Source organism: Sinocyclocheilus grahami, unplaced genomic scaffold, assembly GCF_001515645.1.
Source record: "Sinocyclocheilus grahami isolate Dianchi unplaced genomic scaffold, SAMN03320097.WGS_v1.1 scaffold596.1, whole genome shotgun sequence".
In the NCBI taxonomy this organism is placed as follows: domain Eukaryota; kingdom Metazoa; phylum Chordata; class Actinopteri; order Cypriniformes; family Cyprinidae; genus Sinocyclocheilus; species Sinocyclocheilus grahami.
Genome location: NW_015505775.1, coordinates 217,175 through 235,092, shown reverse-complemented (window position 1 = coordinate 235,092; position 17,918 = coordinate 217,175). Strand labels below are relative to the sequence as shown.

Here is a 17,918-nt window from a genome sequence, read left to right as displayed (position 1 = left end):
AGTATCTAGGCGGGACAAATGGTCAGACTGATCAAATAAACTTTTTTTTACTGACTAGGAAACGGCCACATACAACTTTTCCTCAGCTATGCATCAAAAGCGGGTTGTTTTCTCTTTTTTATTCATTTTCGGTTACTTTAATACGACTTTTAATTTTTAAGTTAATGTACAGAAGTGTTGGATGCGGTATTATTGGAGACCTGGAACTATATAACTTACGTGTAATACCAACCTGTACAGTATTACTATGGATTTATGGGCACGACTGATGTCGAGTAGTATGTGAAAGTGGTACATTTCTCTTTTTGGGTGAGTAACTTTTATATTTTAATCATGTTTTTGTAGTTTTGCCCTATGTAGACGGGAGAAGTGTAATGTTATGTGGTTAGCTGTAAGCTTGCGGGCTAACGCTAGCTGGTTTCAGGCTTGTTTTGGCTTAACATATCCGCTTTAGTTAATAAAATTAATCGACAGATCATATTTGTCCGTATAATATAATACGTACGTTAATTTCGCTTAATATCATACATTTAGGACACAAGCCAGACTGGCGCGGCTCTTGGTAAGTTAGTTTTGAACCCGCGCTAACTGACTGTGAAACCGCTAACTTAGTTTTGTAGTGTTATGAGCCAACATGACTACAGTCTTGATCGTAGTTCGTACGTATATTTATATAATTAGATCCTGGGCCATAATTATGCACTTTACACTAAATAAACATATTATACAGCACGTAAGCGACTGAGTTATTAGCTACCTCGGCTGGTAACGTTACTCTGGTCATTTTAAAAACTGCTTAATAGTTTACATAGATTGTTTTGTGTTATCCAAGGCGCACGACCATCGGGCAGCTAAACGAATTCTTCTAAATTGTATTAAAGTTAGTAACTTCCGGATTAAATCTTTTGCAATCGGCGAGATTCCGCGCCAAGATTTCAAAAAGTGTGGAGGCGCGCGGGACGAGGTGAAGCCCCGCCTCCTAGCGCCGCACTTATTGGCTGCTGTCAGTTGGGGGCGTGTTTTCGTACGAGTTCTCCGTAGCCATTCGATGGAACGCTTGTCAGTTATTACTAAGCGCAAAAAAAACAACGCTGTAATTTGAAATCATAATACTTTTTAATTTATGCACATTGGTTGACATCTGTTAAGTTTTAAAAATCAGTTTTAGCTGAGCGAGAAATTGTTGAACGTTATACCCGGACTGATCTTCACAATGTTGTCTCCAAGAATGTATAATGCTGTAAAGAAACGGTAGGACTGCTTTATTAAATGTAAATAATAATAAGTGAACGTTGATTATTTTAACGTTGCCTCGTGTGTTCTTTTCTTTAGGTGGAAAATGTCCAGTACATTATCAGAAGGTCAAAAGCTAATCAGGAAACCTTTAAGAAGTCCATTCAAGGAAAGATCAGAAAATGACACGGTCAGTTATAGATATTTTGGCTTCAAAATCACAAAACAGTGATTTGAAGAATCTATAAAGTTCACTTGCCATACTCAAGAGCAGGGGTGTCGAACTCCAGGCCTGGAGAGCCGCAGCCCTAATTAACACTCACCTGCCTGTAGCTTTCTAGTAACCCTTCAGACCTTGATTAGCTTGTTCAGGTGTGTTTGATTAGGGTTGAAGCAAAACTCTTCAGGACACCGGCCCTCCAGGACCGAGTTTGGACACCTCTGCTCTAGAGCAGTGGTTCCCAACCCTGGTCCTGGAGGCACCCCAACACTGCGTGTTTTGCATGCCTCCTTAATCAAACACACCTGATTCAGATCATCAGCTCATTAGTAGAGACTCCAAGACCTGAAATCGGTGTGTCAGAGAAAGGAGACATGCCAAATGTGCAGGGATGGGGTGCCTCCAGGACCAGGGTTGGGAACCACTGCTCTAGAGCAGAGGTGTCCAAACTCGGTCCTGGAGGGCCGATGTCCTGAAGAGTTTAGCGCCAACCCCAAGTATACACACCTGAACCAGCTAATCAAGCTCTTACTAGGCATACTAGAAACTTAAAGGCAGGTGTGTTGAGGCAAGTTGGAGCTAAACTCTGCAGGACACCGGCCCTCCAGGACCGAGTTTGGGCACCCCTGCTCTAGAGCAAACATGCCCAAACAAAGGCCTCCAGGACAAAGTTGATCTGTGTTAACCTTTGATTTGTCTTGTCATATCATATCACAAGAGGGAAAACTGGGAAGAAAAAAAAATAAACCATTGAAGCATATCATCATTTCTAATTTATGTTTCTGTTTACATTTTTAATTTTTGCATTGAAATGTAAAGAATAAAAATGACTTAATATAATATAGTTGGATATAATGGAACAATTACTTTGGCTTTTGGCCTTTTGTAGTGAAAGGTTTAGGAAACTCTACTCTAGAAACATTTCTTGAAAAACAGCATGATCATGATCGATAAGACCTAATGTAGGGCTGTCGCGATACCGCACTATTGAAGAGCAAACCGCAGAGGAATGCAAGAACCGCAGCAACTGCGATTTTTGCGTGTTTTCTTTTTTCGTAAGGTTATGCCCCTCTCGTTTTACACTTCATGCATGTGGACTGAATATTAAACAAGTTAGTAATGATAACATAATGTGTACCATGCTGATTTGTACAGAGGCTTTGTAGATTTGCACTTAACAAGCCTATAAACAGACAGTGAATGAGAGAGAGATCGACTGAGCGCTTGCGGTTACTTGCGTCTGTCCTCCAGGCCGAGTATGTGTGTGTGTGTGTATGGCAATAATACCGCATTCCGCGCTGTTGAGCCACTCAAAATTACCGCAAGGGGAATTCCCTCACCGTGACAGCCCTAACCTAATGTTTTTTCTATGAAATAGGGGCATGTTTTTGTGGAGCCACAAACACCACTAAAAAACTCAAGTAAGGCTTCAGAAGCCGCGTTACTGGAGAGCCATAAGAACATGGGGCCCCTGACAACACCTACTAAGGGCCTTGAGGCACCGTCAAGCGATCCCTGGACACCTACCTCCAACCTGAAGATGCTCATCAGTGCAGCCAGTCCTGAGATTCGCAACCGTGAGAAAGAGCGAGCCGTAGACAGCGGCGAATCGGAAAACTCCCAGGTATCGATAGAAGTCTGTGTGCATCTCATGCATCTCCCACTATTTGTTGATTTACTGTCTGTATTGCTAAAAAATGTTTTGAGATATATGTGTGTGTTTTCCATTGTCGTGCCACGCAGGAGCCTGAACAAGGGGAAGAAGTAGAAAAGCTCCAGACAAGCCGTAAAGACAAAAGCCTGGGTTTGCTGTGTTACAAATTTCTTGCAAGGTACCCAAACTACCCCAATCCTGCTGTAAACAACGACATCAGCCTTGACGATGTGGCGACAGAACTAAGTAAGTTGTTCAATGATCAAACAAAACTACTTATTTCAGTCACCAAATCATGTGTTTCATCAATCTTGATTGCTTTCATTCTCACTAACCTCCCAGATGTGGAGCGACGTCGCATCTACGACATCATGAACGTTCTCGAGAGCCTAAACATGGTCAGCCGACTGGCTAAGAACCGCTACACGTGGCATGGCCGAGTGAAACTTGCACAGACACTTGCCATACTGAAACGGGCCGGCAAAGAGAACCGCTACGACCAACTGATGCAGCAGATCCGTCAAAGAAGCCTAGAGCGAGAAGAGGGAGAGTTTGAGTTTAACGGAGAGGAGAAGGAGAATGAAGAAATGTCCGGTTTTGATATGGATGGAGACTCTAGTCAAGCAGAGCTTTCAGGAGCAGATCCTAAAGCAGGTAACATAATGTACGACCATCAGGCGACACTGTATTATTTTATGTATGCATAATAGAAGGGCATTAGGTTTCATTTACTATTAAATGTGTGGATCATTTCGCATTTGTACAACAGAAGAAATTCTCATGAAAAAAATGTATTCACTACACGACACGTGCATACACACATGAATTTGTTCTTAATTTCATTCTAATGTTAATGAATTTGGAGTACCGTATTTTTTGGAAAATAAATTGGGTCAAGTCTGGGGGGAAAACATTCTTGAAAGAAGAAAAAAACATGCTTTTATGTTAATTGCATTATAAGACACATTGCATCAAGTCACTGCAGCGAATGTCAGATGATAAAAACTTGAAAATGTTTTTTTTATGCAGAGAAACCTTGCAGCTCATTCTATAATACAGCTTCTCTTATTGTTCCCCGAATATGATGAAATATTTATGTATGAAATTTAACCCTAACAGGAGTATAAGGCTGCCCAGAGTATGTGATTTTTCCATACATGTGATTTCAATTGTTCCTGCGTTATTTATTTTTGTAAATTTAGAATACATTTAAGTATAAAAGTTATTGGTAAATCATGATTTGTTCAGGAAACGTTTGTATGCAGATTTAACTGAGGCCCATTGTTTTTATCTGCAGCTTCGGCCAACAGTCGAAAAGACAAATCTCTGAGAGTGATGAGTCAGAAGTTCGTCATGTTGTTCCTGGTGTCCAGCCCTCCTGTGGTCAGTCTCGAAATAGCCGCCAAGATCCTCATCGGTGAAGATCACATTGTCAATCAGGACAAAAACAAGTTCAAAAGTGAGTGCTGTTCTCATCGTGCATATAAAAAGCACATTTGAATCATTATTATAGTGGATGGCACATTTGTTTTCCCTTTCAGCGGACAGCTACGAATCTTGCAAAAAGTGCATTATCAGGTGTACTCAGCCAGTAAAACCTGCTTTGAAGAAACTCCTTTTTGTAATGCTTGAGTCTAAAACTTGTCTGTATTTTAACTGTCTGCTCAGTGAAGATGGAATTGATTATCTAAATTATCTCTTTTTTTTTTTGTTGGCAGCTAAGATCCGCAGACTTTATGACATTGCAAATGTTTTGAGCAGCCTAGAGCTGATAAAGAAAGTGCATGTGACTGAGGATAGAGGAAGAAAGCCTGCTTTCAAGTGGACTGGGCCAGAAGACTTACCATCTCCAAAGGGCAAGTGTAGCATATTTCACATGAAATTGCTCATAATCCTATTTATCGTGTTTATTTTAAGCTGTCTGTATATGGTCACTTCTTCTATCATGTGTTGTTATTGCTTATGTTTGTTTTATAGATCTGGGGACCTCAACTTCAACAGCAGCATCACGGCCTCTGGAGTCCCGTTCCTCTGTTGACAACTGTGCCAAAAATCTCTTTTCCTCACCCGGAACAAAGCGAGGTTTTACTCGACATCATTCCTTAGTCAAGCTGGTCAAGAGTATACAAGATGACCGCAGAAAAATCAACTCTGCTCCTTCTAGTCCGATTAAAATGACAGGTGAGCCATAACTGTTTTTTCATCATAAGAAAGCAACCAACTAATGATCTTCTGTTTTCTGTGGGGATTTTCTACTTTAAGGTTAGTCGTTATTAATAGTTCCAGCCTCTCTTCTGCCTTCCAGCTTGAGATTGCCTTTTTGAAATCTGACCACACAAACAAAATTATCTTTGGGGCTCTTTGTGTTGCAGTTAGGGGTGGGCAATATGGCAAAAAATATCATATCACGATTCTTTGTCATGTGGGTTTTACTATTTTGTCTGAGCAGTACAGCCAAACTTATTTCCTATTTTTAAAAAACAAAGCCTTACAAGGTAACAAAATATATATATATATATATATATATATATATATATAAAAAGAATGGCAGATATTTAGGCCGATTTTGTGATTATTTGATCTTTTCTGTTAAAAAAAATAAGAACAAAGATACACATAACACACAGATAAAACAAACAGTGCTTTATTTTTCTGGTACAGCAGGTGTATTTAGCAGTAGCATTCAAGATCAATCAACAAATATAAAAATAAAACACTATATTCACTTCACTGTATAAATTATACATAGATTCTTATTAAAGCAACTGTATTAATATTCTTCAGTCAAGAGCAGTTTTGATGTTTTATTAAGATTAAGGGGATAATTCACCCAAAAGGTGTCATAATGTTTCATTTTTATACCATCATTTACTCACGCTCAAGTTGTTTTTAACCTGAATGAGTTTCTTTCTTCTGCTAAATGTTATGTTGAAGAATGTGAATAAGCAAACAGTTGCTGGTTCCCACTGACTTCCATAGTATTTTTTCCTACTATCAAAGTCAATGAGGACCAGCTATTATTTGGTTACCCACAATCTTCAAAATATCTTCTTTTGTGTTCAGCACAAGAAAGAAATTAATACAGGTTTGGGACAGCATGTGAGTCAGTAAATAATGACAGAAATTACATTTTTGTGTGAACTGTCCATTTAAAGACAATCGGCAGCATATTTAGTACTGTCGCTTTAAGAGCTGCACGCATCTGTTTTTCTCTCAACTGTTTACTTTCACTTTAGACATAACCAACTGTGTTTATATGTACACCTTGTGTGTTTTCGACAGTATAACTTAATTAATGAAGATAACGTAGTTCAGTAATCAGGCGCTGTTTGAAAGGCTTTTTAGTGCGTGCATGCCTCTGGATGTCTGCCCTCAGAAAAAGCGCACGTCAGAACAGCACGTGAATGTACTGTTTAACCGGCAAGGCTTTAAAACATGCAAATAATGTACTTTTGTGATTGCGAATAAGTGCCAGAGGCGCCAGAACTGCATCTGATAGAATGTGCGCTGTAGCGTGAAACTACGATATATCTTCAAAAGCCGATCGTGGAGACAAATTTTATCGTCCACGATCAAAAATCGTCATTTCGCACACCCCTAGTTGCAATTAAAAGCCTGACATAGAATATGTGTCGTTGAAGACTGGAGTAATTGCTGAAAATTCTTTGCCATCACAGGAGTAAATTATACTTAAAAAAAAATTTTTTTAAATACAAAGCAGTTCTTTTAAATTGTGATAATATTTCTGTTTTTACTGTACGTTTGATAAAATAAATGCTTTAAAATGAATTTAGCATATTGAGATTTCTTTGAACTTTTGAACGGAAGTTTATAAAAAAATTCTAGATGTTTACTACACCTGAAAACTAATGTCCCATTTCATTTTATAGGTGAATCTGCAAACGGCGAATTCTACACAAACAAAATGGCTCACCTGGCTGCTATCTGCAAAAAGCAACTAGATGAACAATCAACGTGAGTAAAGTTTTTGTGTTCCTTAGAACAAAAAAAGACAATGAACTACCCATTTCAGACATAACACCTATGATTTGTCTTCCAGGGGCCATCGTATTCAGCCTAAGAATGAGGTGACAGACGCTCTGAATGGAAGCACTACACTGGTATATGAACTACCTGAATCCACGTCTGCTAGCAATCATCAGTCTCACAGGCCTTTGCGAATGCAGATCCCAGTTCTTCCCACAGGGGCGATTCCTTATCTTTCTACCAAGTGCTCCCCGATCATCCCGGTTCTGATACCCCAGCACCAGGCAGGCGGGTCATATGCTGTTTACATGCACCCCACTTCTCTCAGACCGCAGCCCACTAGCCTAGCAGTCCGTTCGATGACATTTGAGAGCCCAGGAAGTGCAAACACAAAGACATCACCGGCTGCCACAGCTAGCAGTAACCAAACCAACCAACCATCATTACACAGTAAAGAGCCGACAAGTCCCTCAACCCTTAAACGAGCATGTGGAGAAAAGAGCTTAGCAGGAAGTCCATCTAAACTGCAGCGGATAGAGCCAAAGGTGAGGTTATGTGAAGAATATAGGGCATGGTAAATTTGATATATATATATATATACATAGATTTTATTGGTAAAAAAAATTCAGAACTAATTTTTATTTATTGTTATATTTAATAACTTATGCAAAATTGTGTTTTAGTTGATTGCATGTTTTTTTTTACGTTTAATTAAATGTGCAAATAAATAAAACATGCATCCAACTAAAACATATAGGATAGTTTTGCATAAACAATTATTTTACATTTTAAATATTTGCAAATAGTTGTTTTACATGTTTAATTTTCATATTTTTATTTATTTTATATTTTAATGTCCAAACAATACAATAAATTACCATATCTGTGGAAAAACTCATTTAAAAATAAATCAATTAATCAAAAATGGACCCACATATTTCACATGCTTTAAAATGTATAGTAAAAATGTGTAGGTAAATATAATGTATTTTACATTTTAAATATTTGCAAATAGTTGTTTTACATGTTTAATTTTCATATTTTTATTTATTTTATATTTTAATGTCCAAACAATACAATAAATTAGCATATCTGTGAAAAACTAATTTAAAAATTAATTCATTCATCAAAAATGGACCCACATATTTCACATGCTTTAAAATGTATAGTAAAAATGTGTAGGTAAATATAAGAAGAAAAAGAACAGTAATATAATATATATGTAAAATTAAATGTTTGAACTGGCATTTTAAGTCTGAATTATCTTAAATTAACTGCTCAGTACCTGCAATTTATGTGCTTACATTACATGGAGTAACAGTTTTAACCTTCTGGTGTGTTTCCTTTTAAGATTGTTTCACCAAAGCTGTGTGAGATTCTGCAAGCTCGTCTAAAAGCCCATAGAGGGGCTTTTGCCCCCAACCGGCCTTCCCCGAGAGCCCTGCACCTGGAGTTCTCCAAACCCTCTGAGAACCAGCCTCCCTCACTAATCACCAGCACAGCGCCTCTGGAGCACAGCGTGGAGACCTTCCTGGAGAAGGAGGAGAAGGTTCAGACTTCAGACAATGAGGCCGGACTGACACCTGTCAGACCACCACAATCACAGGCCCAGAAGCTCAGCGTTCAGAACATGGTGCTGCCATCTGGACCCATACATACAGAGGTAGGAATACTATTTACTACACTTCATGTGTGCAGGAATACTACACGTGTGCACCTTGTCTGTCTGATCCTCAATATTCCTTATGTTGGAATGATTCAAATAGTTTTTAGCTGTTTTTACCAGTCTTGACTCTAATTTCTCTTTTTGCGTCAGACTTTGATCCCCGCAGGTTATTTGATTCCGATCTCCCAGCAGTCTATCATGAAATTCAGAGATCCCCAATGCTCCACTGGAGAAAGCTCCAAAGCCTCCACACCAACATACAATGTCTATCACACCCCAACTGCAGGTATGCCAGTTCCCAAGGTTATACCAAAAATCTGTATATTTACTATAGAAGGATTGGGGGGGGGGGGGAAATTTTGTCTTGCTATACTTTCTGGTTATATTTCTTTGATCACATATTGATTTTAGGTAGAGTAAAACTTATTTGTGAGTAAACTGTGTTAGTTTTGGGGGGCATTTTCAACTGAAAACAGAAAACCTTTTATGTATTGTGGCCATTCATTACATGTTAACCACATTTGGGAGGATAAAAATGTAAACATTTGAAAGTGGGTTTCATAGTGCAAGTTTTTGAAAATGATACCATTATTATGTCTGTGTAAACTACAAAAATGCAAATTTGTGATATATGGCAATTCATGAGCGCACTATTCATGTGTAAATAGTGAAAAACAGTTAAACATGCACGTAACAAATTGAACAATCACTGATGTATCTGTTCTTTCCAGGTTCCAGACATCCACTTCCTCAAGAAGTCACCCCCACTCGGCTCCCTCTCCACCGGATACCGTCCGTCTCTCCCTTCCATTCTCAAGGGCATCGCATCCACAGCCCCAGTCCTGCCATTCTCAACTTCACCCTGCAGAACCTGGGCCTTATCCCCGGCACCAGCACACCAAACTCCACTCCTGAGCAGGCCAGCATGCTTCCGTCTCCCCACCCAGGGCTCCCTCCACAGAGCATGATCTTTGTGAAGCCCATCTCACCTGCCCGAGCTCTGCAGCCGGCCTCCATACACGGGCAGCCCTTCACCCTCATCAGCATACCACAGGTACAGCCACGGCAGCTATGAAACAATATGGGAAAAAGTAAAGCATAAGGGATAATATACAGTCAGCAATCCACTTTTGTAAAAGTAGTTTTACATAGTGTAAGTGAAGTTATAATATTATGATTTTTTTTTTTTACTAATATAACTAATGTTATAATTTGTTTAAATATTGTAATCTACATTAGACAAAATAGTTAACTGTTGTTCTTAACTATGTTTTTAGGAAACCTAGAATAGAAAAAGTAAAATAAAATATTTTTTGGCTTCAAATTGTTAAAAACACCAATATTGGCCAATGACAAAATATCAAGGATTTCTTTAAATAAATAAAAAATATATATTATGTATGTAGTATATGCCCATTCAAGTCACATTAAATTTAGTTTTCCTATTGCTCGAAAACGAAATTTAGTTTGACCTACACTACGGTTCAAATGTTTGGTGTCAGTATGATTTTTCTTTTTTTGTTTTTTCTTCATTAAAAAAAAAAGTCACAAGTGACATTTATAATGTTATAAAAGATTTCTGTTTCAAATGAAGGCTGTTCTTTTCTTTCAACTTTCTATTAATCAAAGGCTACGTGCACACTTGCGAGCCTCAATTCCGATTTTTTTTCTCAGATCTGATTTTTTTTTGTACAGCTGTTCACGTTGTTATAAATGTGGCCAATATCAGATTTTCATTGTGAACAGATCATGGTTTTGAACTGACACGCATGCGCAAAAGAATGATACAAACAGGGTTTCCAGGTTTTCACAACAAAATCCGCCCAATTGTTTCTCAAAACTAGTCCAAAACTAGCCCAACCATGTTCAGGGAGTTAAACATCGTGTTAGTGGGGTCACGTCAACCCACGAAGTTGAAAAACAACAGTGGAAAAAGTAGCCAAATTCCGCAGGGAAACTGGATTTGGCAACACTTGCGCAGCGTGCCGTCATACGGAAGTAAACACGGAGGACATAAAGTAAGCGATTATTTATAGTGTGATCTGCTGGAGAAGCCAGCGAAGTTATGCACAGGCAATATGAAAAATAAAGACAAGGATGTGACAAAAGACAGCAGAGTTCTGAAACTTTAATGATTCAAGCTCTCATGTTTTGCTTGTATATGGAGTTGTCACTATAATACTTATGAGTTCTGACACATTAAACTTCCACTGACTACCTTTCGCAACTGTCTTGATAACTTGGGGTATGTAAAAATCTATGAAGTGTCTTCCGTCAGCGCGGAATTATGACGAATGTCGATCTAGAGTGATGTAAAAGTCACATGAATTCTGACATGACTGTTCACACTGCGGTCGCATTTCAAAACATCTGTCATGTTTCGGATTTAGTACCACATATGGAAGTGGCACAAATCGGAATTGAAAAGATCAGATTCCATGCGGTTTGTGCTGTTCACACTGTCATGACAAAAACAGATCACATGTGAGCAAAAAAAATCGGATTTGGGCCACATTTGCCTGCAGTGTGAGCGTAGCCAAAGTATCCTGAAAAAAAAATGTGTATCGTGGTTTTCAAAAAATATTAAGCAGCAACCTTCATAATAATTAGAAACATTTTTGAGCAGCAAATTGGCTTATTAGAATGATTTCTGAAGGATCATGTGACACTCAAGACTGGAGTAATGATGCTGAAAATTCAGCTTTGTATCACAGAAATAAACTATATATGAAAATAAAAAAGCTATTTAAAATGTGTATAATATTTCACAATATTACTGTTTTTACTGGATGCCTGATCAAATAAATGCAGCCTTGGTGAGCATAAGACTCTTTAAAAAAAACATTTAAAAAATCTTACAGACTCCACACTTTTGAACAAAAGTGCATTTTTTTGCGTTTTTCGTGGAGCCTCCCTGGGTTTGTGTGAATAGTCCTTTGTTGTTTAAAACAGTCATTCGCATATTTACTCTCTTTCTCCTGCAGCCTTTAATAACCACACCTGAAGGTGCCTGTCAACACCTCCAGCAGAGTTTCTTTCACACGCCCGTCTCCTTCCCTACTGTAACCAACACTGCGGCTCCCAGAAACATCTACATCCCTCAGAGAAAGCTTGATGTGAGTCCAGAGGACACCTAAGACCTTCACACTGACGATCATCACACCTGCAGTCCTTGCGCTGCTAAAAAAACACTGTTCTGTTTGAGCCATTGTGTGTGCTTGTTATTTGTCTTTGAGTGTTTTTTTATGTTTTCCTCTTTTTATATTGTTACTTTACTGTAGGGTATGCATTAACTTCACATTAGTCTGTGGTGCTTGATGCTTTTTACTGCTGAGGCTCTTGAGGAAAGCAGGACAGCAAACATGGTGCTATGCGATTTACCAAGACAGTTGTGGGTTTATTTGCCAAATAAAGGGTTTTCTTTAAATATGCTGTAAATTTAGGGTTAAAGGAAGAATGAGCAAAAAATGGTCAAATGTTGTTAAGGAAATCTAATTTCAGGGATTGTAGGAATTGCCAAATTTTTACGATTTTTTTTTAAATTGTTGTGAGTGGCATCGCCTTAAAGTGTTCAAGTACCACAGTATATTAAATTGCCATAACTTGGCATTGTGTTATGATGTATTAATATGGGAGAATGTTAGATTAAGGGTGTTTTTAAATATTGTAGATGTATTTTATGTTAATGAAATCTAGTAATATTACTATCTGCACATCATTTATTTGAACTGCCTTTACAATCTGATTTCTATGTAATAAACATAAATGAATGTGCTCCACTCTTGTGTTTATTTCATTGTTGGTGAAATGTTTCGAGGAAATGCCTTCCACTATTTCATCGCTGACATTTCTTTATCTTTATGAATGTCTTCAAGCAATGATTCATGTTAGTGAATCAGTATATTTCAATGAATCCAAAGTTCTTAGAACTCCTTGCTTTTTCAAAGCTAAAAACTTGATTATTACAATTTGTATTAACTCCTCAGTTCCAATGTGAAAATGAGCAAGAAGACTTCATATACTTTGAATGTCTTTACAACTATTTTAGACCGACATCATCTTAATAATCGATACAGAAATGCACTGATTAATTTACAGTGGAGCAAACATGTCATAAAAAAATTAAGAGTGTCTATTTACACTAAGTGCAAATAGCCCGTCTTGTTGGTCGTTAGTTGTCAGTTTTAGTGGCACAGGTGGTACATTTAGACGCGATCGACCCGGGTTCGAATCCGGCTTTTTGGCGAACTTTTCTCCCTTTTTCAATCTCAAATCACATCAGAAAAGCATTTATTTTCAATAAAAAAGGAAATAATCAAAAAGCTGAAAAAGTATCGGGTAGGGTTAGGGTACGTGTAGGGAGGGCTTTATTGTCCCAATAAGGTGGCGTCCATTTAATAACTTGAATTAAAATGTACACCCAATAAGTTACCGCATTCTGTTTTATAATGTACTGAGGTGCAGATAATTGGCACTATTTGCAACAAGTAGTATAAATAGCAGAAAATCCTGCTATTTTAACAGTGTAAATAGAATCTATAGCTATTTGCACTTAGTGTAAATAGCATCTATCGCTAAGAAAATTTGCCATTTTCACTCAGTGTAAATAGCCGCTGCCAAAAGTTAAAGGGTTAGTTCACCCAAAAAGGAAAATTACACCTACTTCAACACACCTGTCTAATTTTTAGCCAATCCTGGACACCTGAGAGTCAAGAGCTTCAGGTGAGTCAGATGTGTGTTGGCGCTAAACTGTGCAATGAAGGAGTTCTCCAGCAGTAGCTATTTCTGGATTTATTTGCCACAATGGCGCCGACGCTGATGGCTGCCTCCGTGGCGTGCTCTGCAGTTGTTTTTATGTTTTTGTTAGTTTGTCCTGTCTTTAGTTATATCCCTGCAATCAGTTTCACCAGAGACGAATTGCTGGACATTCGGAAGTACACACCACCCGATATTTCACCGGTTTTCGACTATTCGGATGTTTTGCTGGACATTGTAGTCGGGGGAGCTGCTGTGCTGATCAAACGCTTCAGGACGCGCAGACGGGGGAAGCGAGCCGGTGTTGTGCCGAATTCTGCACCCCTGCCAGATTATGCACCCCCTCGTTGAAGTCGCTACGCCGAGCATCCATCTGGCGAATCTCCGCTCTCTACCCAACAAAACACACAAACTTCTTCTGCTCTCCCGGATAAATAAGGATTTTTCAAACTCTGCTGCTCTGTGTTTCACGGAAACCTGGCTGAAAGACGCCATTCCGGACAGCGCGTTGAGTCTCCCGGGCTTTCAGCTGTTCAGAGCAGATCGCGACGCAGAATCAACAGGGAAATCACGTGGTGGCGGGACATGCTTTTACATCAATGAGAGGCGGTGTACAGATGTAACTGTGTTAAAGAAGATGTGCTGTTCAGATCTAGAAGTGCTCTTCATTAATTGCAAGCCGTTCTATTCGCCGCGGGAGTTTTGCTCGTTCATTCTCGTCAGTGTGTACATTCCTCCGCAAGCACACGTGAGCTCCGCTTTACAGAAACTCGCTGATCTGATCACAGACACAGAACAACACCCGGACTCTGTTTTAATCATTCTCGGGGACTTTAATAAAGCCAATCTCTCCCGTGAACTGCCAAAATACAGACAGCACATCACATGTCCCACCAGAGACAGTAATATATTGGATCACTGTTACACCACAATAAAGAATGCATATCACTCTGTTCCACGGGCAGCTTTGGGGCTCTCTGATCACTGCTTGGTTCATCTTATACCGACCTACAGGCAGAAACTGAAATCAGCTAAACCTGTATTAAGGACTGTAAAAAGATGGACTAATGAAGCAGAGCAGGATTTACAAGCTTGTTTTGACCTCACTGATTGGAGCGTTTTTGAATCTGCTGCCACCGATCTGGACGAGCTCACAGAGACTGTAACATCTTATATCAGTTTCTGTGAAGACATGTGCATTCCTACCAGGACTCACTTAACTTACAACAACGACAAACCATGGTTCACTGCAAAACTCAGACAGCTCCGTCAGGCCAAAGAAGATGCTCACAGGAAGGGGGATAATGTCTTGTATAAACAGGCTAAATACACACTGGAAAAGGAGATCAGAGTGGCAAAGAGGAATTATTCAGAAAAAATAAGGATTAAATTCTCTTCCAGTGACTCGGCATCAGTGTGGAAAAGTCTAAAAGAAATCACCAATTACAAGACACCATCCCCCAGCACTGCGGAGAATCAACACCTGGCAGACGATCTGAACGAGTTCTACTGCAGGTTTGAAAAGACACCCCACACCCGCTCTGAACACCTCTCCACACAACCATTCACACCTCCAGCAACCCCCCTCTCCCCCACACCTGCAATTCAGATCAGCGAAGACGAGGTGCGCCAGGTCTTCCGGAAGCAGAAAATGAGAAAAGCACCAGGTCCCAGACTGTGTTACACCAGTCTGTCTGAAATCCTGTGCTGACCAGCTTGCCCCCATCTTCACACTGATCTTCAACAGATCACTGGAGCTGTGCGAAGTCCCTTCATGCTTCAAACGCTCCACCATCATCCCCGTCCCAAAGAAACCCAAAATTACTGGACTTAATGACTACAGACCTGTGGCTCTAACGTCTGTGGTCATGAAGTCTTTTGAAAGACTGGTGCTGGCCCACCTGAAGGACATCACTGGACCCTTGCTGGATCCTCTTCAGTTTGCCTACAGAGCAAACAGGTCTGTGGACGATGCAGTAAACATGGGACTGCATTATGTTCTGCAACATCTAGACAGACCAGGGACTTATGTGAGGATCCTGTTCGTGGACTTCAGCTCGGCCTTTAACACTATCATCCCAAACCTCCTCCTGCCCAAACTAACTCAGCTCTCCGTGCCCACCTCCGTCTGTCAGTGGATCAACAGCTTCCTGACAGACAGGCAGCAGCTAGTGAGGCTGGGAAAATACACATCCAGCACCCGTACGATCAGCACTGGAGCTCCTCAGGGTTGTGTTCTCTCTTCACTGCTCTTCTCCCTGTACACCAACGACTGCACATCTAAAGACCCCTCTGTCAAGCTCCTGAAGTTTGCAGATGACACCACACTCATCGGCCTCATTCAGGACGGTGACGAGTCTGCTTACAGACAGGAGGTCGAGCAGCTGGCTGTCTGGTGCAGTCTCAACAACCTGGCGCTCAACACGCTAAAAACTGTGGAGATGACCGTGGACTTCAGGAGAAACCCCTCTGCACTCCCCCCACTCACCATCATGGACAGCACTGTGACTGCAGTGGAGTCATTCAGGTTCCTGGGCACCACAATCTCTCAGGACCTGAAGTGGGACACTCACATAGTCTCCATTGTTAAAAAGGCCCGGCAGAGGTTGTACTTCCTTCGCCAGCTGAGGAAGTTCAACCTGCCACAGGAGCTGCTGAAACAGTTCTACTCCGCCATTATTGAATCTGTCCTCTGCACTTCAATAACTGTCTGGTTCAGCTCAGCTACCAAATCTGACCTCAGAAGATTTCAGAGGGTAGTCCGGACTGCTGAGCGAATCATTGGTACAACCCTCCCTTCTCTCCAAGAACTGTACTCGTCCAGAGTGAGCAAAAGGGCTGGCAGAATCACTCTGGATCCCTCACATCCAGCACACTCCCTCTTTGAACTGTTGCCATCTGGTCGACGCTACAGAGCTCTGAGCACCAGAACGACCAGACACAGGAACAGTTTCTTCCCTCAGGCCATCCATCTCATGAACACTTGACAATAACTGTGGAACACACACTATTTATTCACTCATACACTTATCTAACACACTCACTCAGTCTACATTTCAATTTGCACATAATATACCTGTACATACAACTGTCTATTGTTATATACCTGTACATACAATTGTCGATTTGTATATTTTTATTCCTTAGTTACTTGTTCTATTTTTCTATTTTTTATTATCTGTGTTTTTGTTCTGTCACTGTCATTCTGTTACACTGTGGAGCTTCTGTCATGAAAACAAATTCCTCGTATGTGTAAACATACCTGGCAATAAAAACTAATTCTGATTCTGATTCTGATTATATAACAATGACCCTAAAGATACGATCCCCGGACCTGCAATTATCCGCCTTATCCTTTAGGCCACGAGGCCAGCCGATATGGAACTGATGAGCATTTAAGTGATTACACCCACATCTTTACAGAACGCAATGTATTTCAGTTTTGTAATAAATCAATGAATTAAAAAAAAAAACTTATTAATAGTGTATAGCAACCATATATTCACCCCTATATTCTTCAAAGCCCAGCCTTGTCTTTTTTATTGAAGTACAAAATCTTACAAACAGTCACTGTATCATATAAAGCATCCAAAAACCACTTTAAAAAAGTAAACAAAATAAAGAAGTGCAAGAACATAAAGCACCTAATCATCACCATCTTCAGCATTCTGCGCAGTTTCTCCTCCCTCTTCTTCTCCTTATATGGTATCAAGCGCGCTGCACTTCCGGCTGTAAGTAAACAAATCTACATATGTATCGTTACGTAAATGGGCAATCGGTGGTATATTTTCAGTGAACGGCGGGTTAAATAAAGCCTGTAGGCCCTGTAACCTCCTCACATATCTATTATAGCTATTGAAGACTTGGAATATTGCGCATGAATATAACACTTTAATGGGTTTTTATATATTTGCTGTATATTCCCATTCATTGTCATTATATGCCAAAGAGCATATCCGTAATTTTGGCTAATAATGCCATTCCTATTCCACTGAATAAAAAAAAGAAAGAAAGAAAAAAGACAATTGAATTAGGTTAAACAGTAAATTAAATTAAGTCAAATTAAATAGAGAAATAATGTTACTAATTAGAATGAAGTCTAAACGTTATAATTTTTCAGACTATATGCAATGTGCTGCATCAGATACAAAGTAGTTATAGAAATTATGCCTGTAAAATAGACTGTTCTTTTGGATAATCATCCAAAGCATAAAATAACTGCAATTAGGCAGAGAAACGGTTAAAAAAAAAACCTGTCATCATCAGTTTTAATAATCAGTCATCCAGAACATTTAGTGTACATGCAGCCTATATGAATTCTTCCCAATATTTAGGCTATTCAGCCTGTGAACTTCAGTTGTGTAGCGTCTGGACCAATCAAACACACTATATATTTTGTTTTT

The 17,918-nt window shown here is 39.6% G+C and overlaps 1 protein-coding gene across 4 annotated transcripts; it reads left to right on the top strand.

Moving 5' to 3' along the window:
* The first annotated feature begins 4 nt into the window (after window positions 1-4).
* Window positions 5-12,487, top strand: LOC107557282 (transcription factor E2F8-like). 4 transcript variants are annotated; one of them, XM_016240648.1, is made up of 15 exons: window positions 5-103; window positions 173-309; window positions 1,333-1,423; window positions 2,832-3,077; window positions 3,197-3,353; window positions 3,450-3,761; window positions 4,405-4,566; window positions 4,826-4,963; window positions 5,085-5,288; window positions 6,998-7,082; window positions 7,168-7,639; window positions 8,446-8,757; window positions 8,911-9,046; window positions 9,492-9,814; window positions 11,745-12,487. In XM_016240648.1, the coding sequence occupies exons 3-15, from the start codon at window positions 1,340-1,342 to the stop codon at window positions 11,895-11,897; spliced, it is 2,784 nt and encodes a 927-aa protein (XP_016096134.1). In that variant the 5' UTR covers window positions 5-103; window positions 173-309; window positions 1,333-1,339; the 3' UTR covers window positions 11,898-12,487. The 4 variants fall into 4 exon arrangements, with proteins under 4 accessions (XP_016096134.1, XP_016096133.1, XP_016096135.1 ...); XM_016240647.1 differs by having other exon boundaries at window positions 5-309; XM_016240646.1 differs by lacking the exons at window positions 5-103; window positions 173-309 and adding an exon at window positions 1,022-1,251.
* The last annotated feature ends 5,431 nt before the right edge of the window (window positions 12,488-17,918 follow it).

Coding starts and splice junctions, on each gene's coding strand:
- LOC107557282 (XM_016240646.1), top strand. CDS start 1,214: ATGTTGTCTCCAAGAATGTATAATGCTGTAAAGAAACG. Junction 4,567..4,825: donor GGACAAAAACAAGTTCAAAA/GTGAGTGCTGTT, acceptor TTTTGTTGGCAG/CTAAGATCCGCAGACTTTAT. Junction 7,640..8,445: donor TGCAGCGGATAGAGCCAAAG/GTGAGGTTATGT, acceptor TTTCCTTTTAAG/ATTGTTTCACCAAAGCTGTG.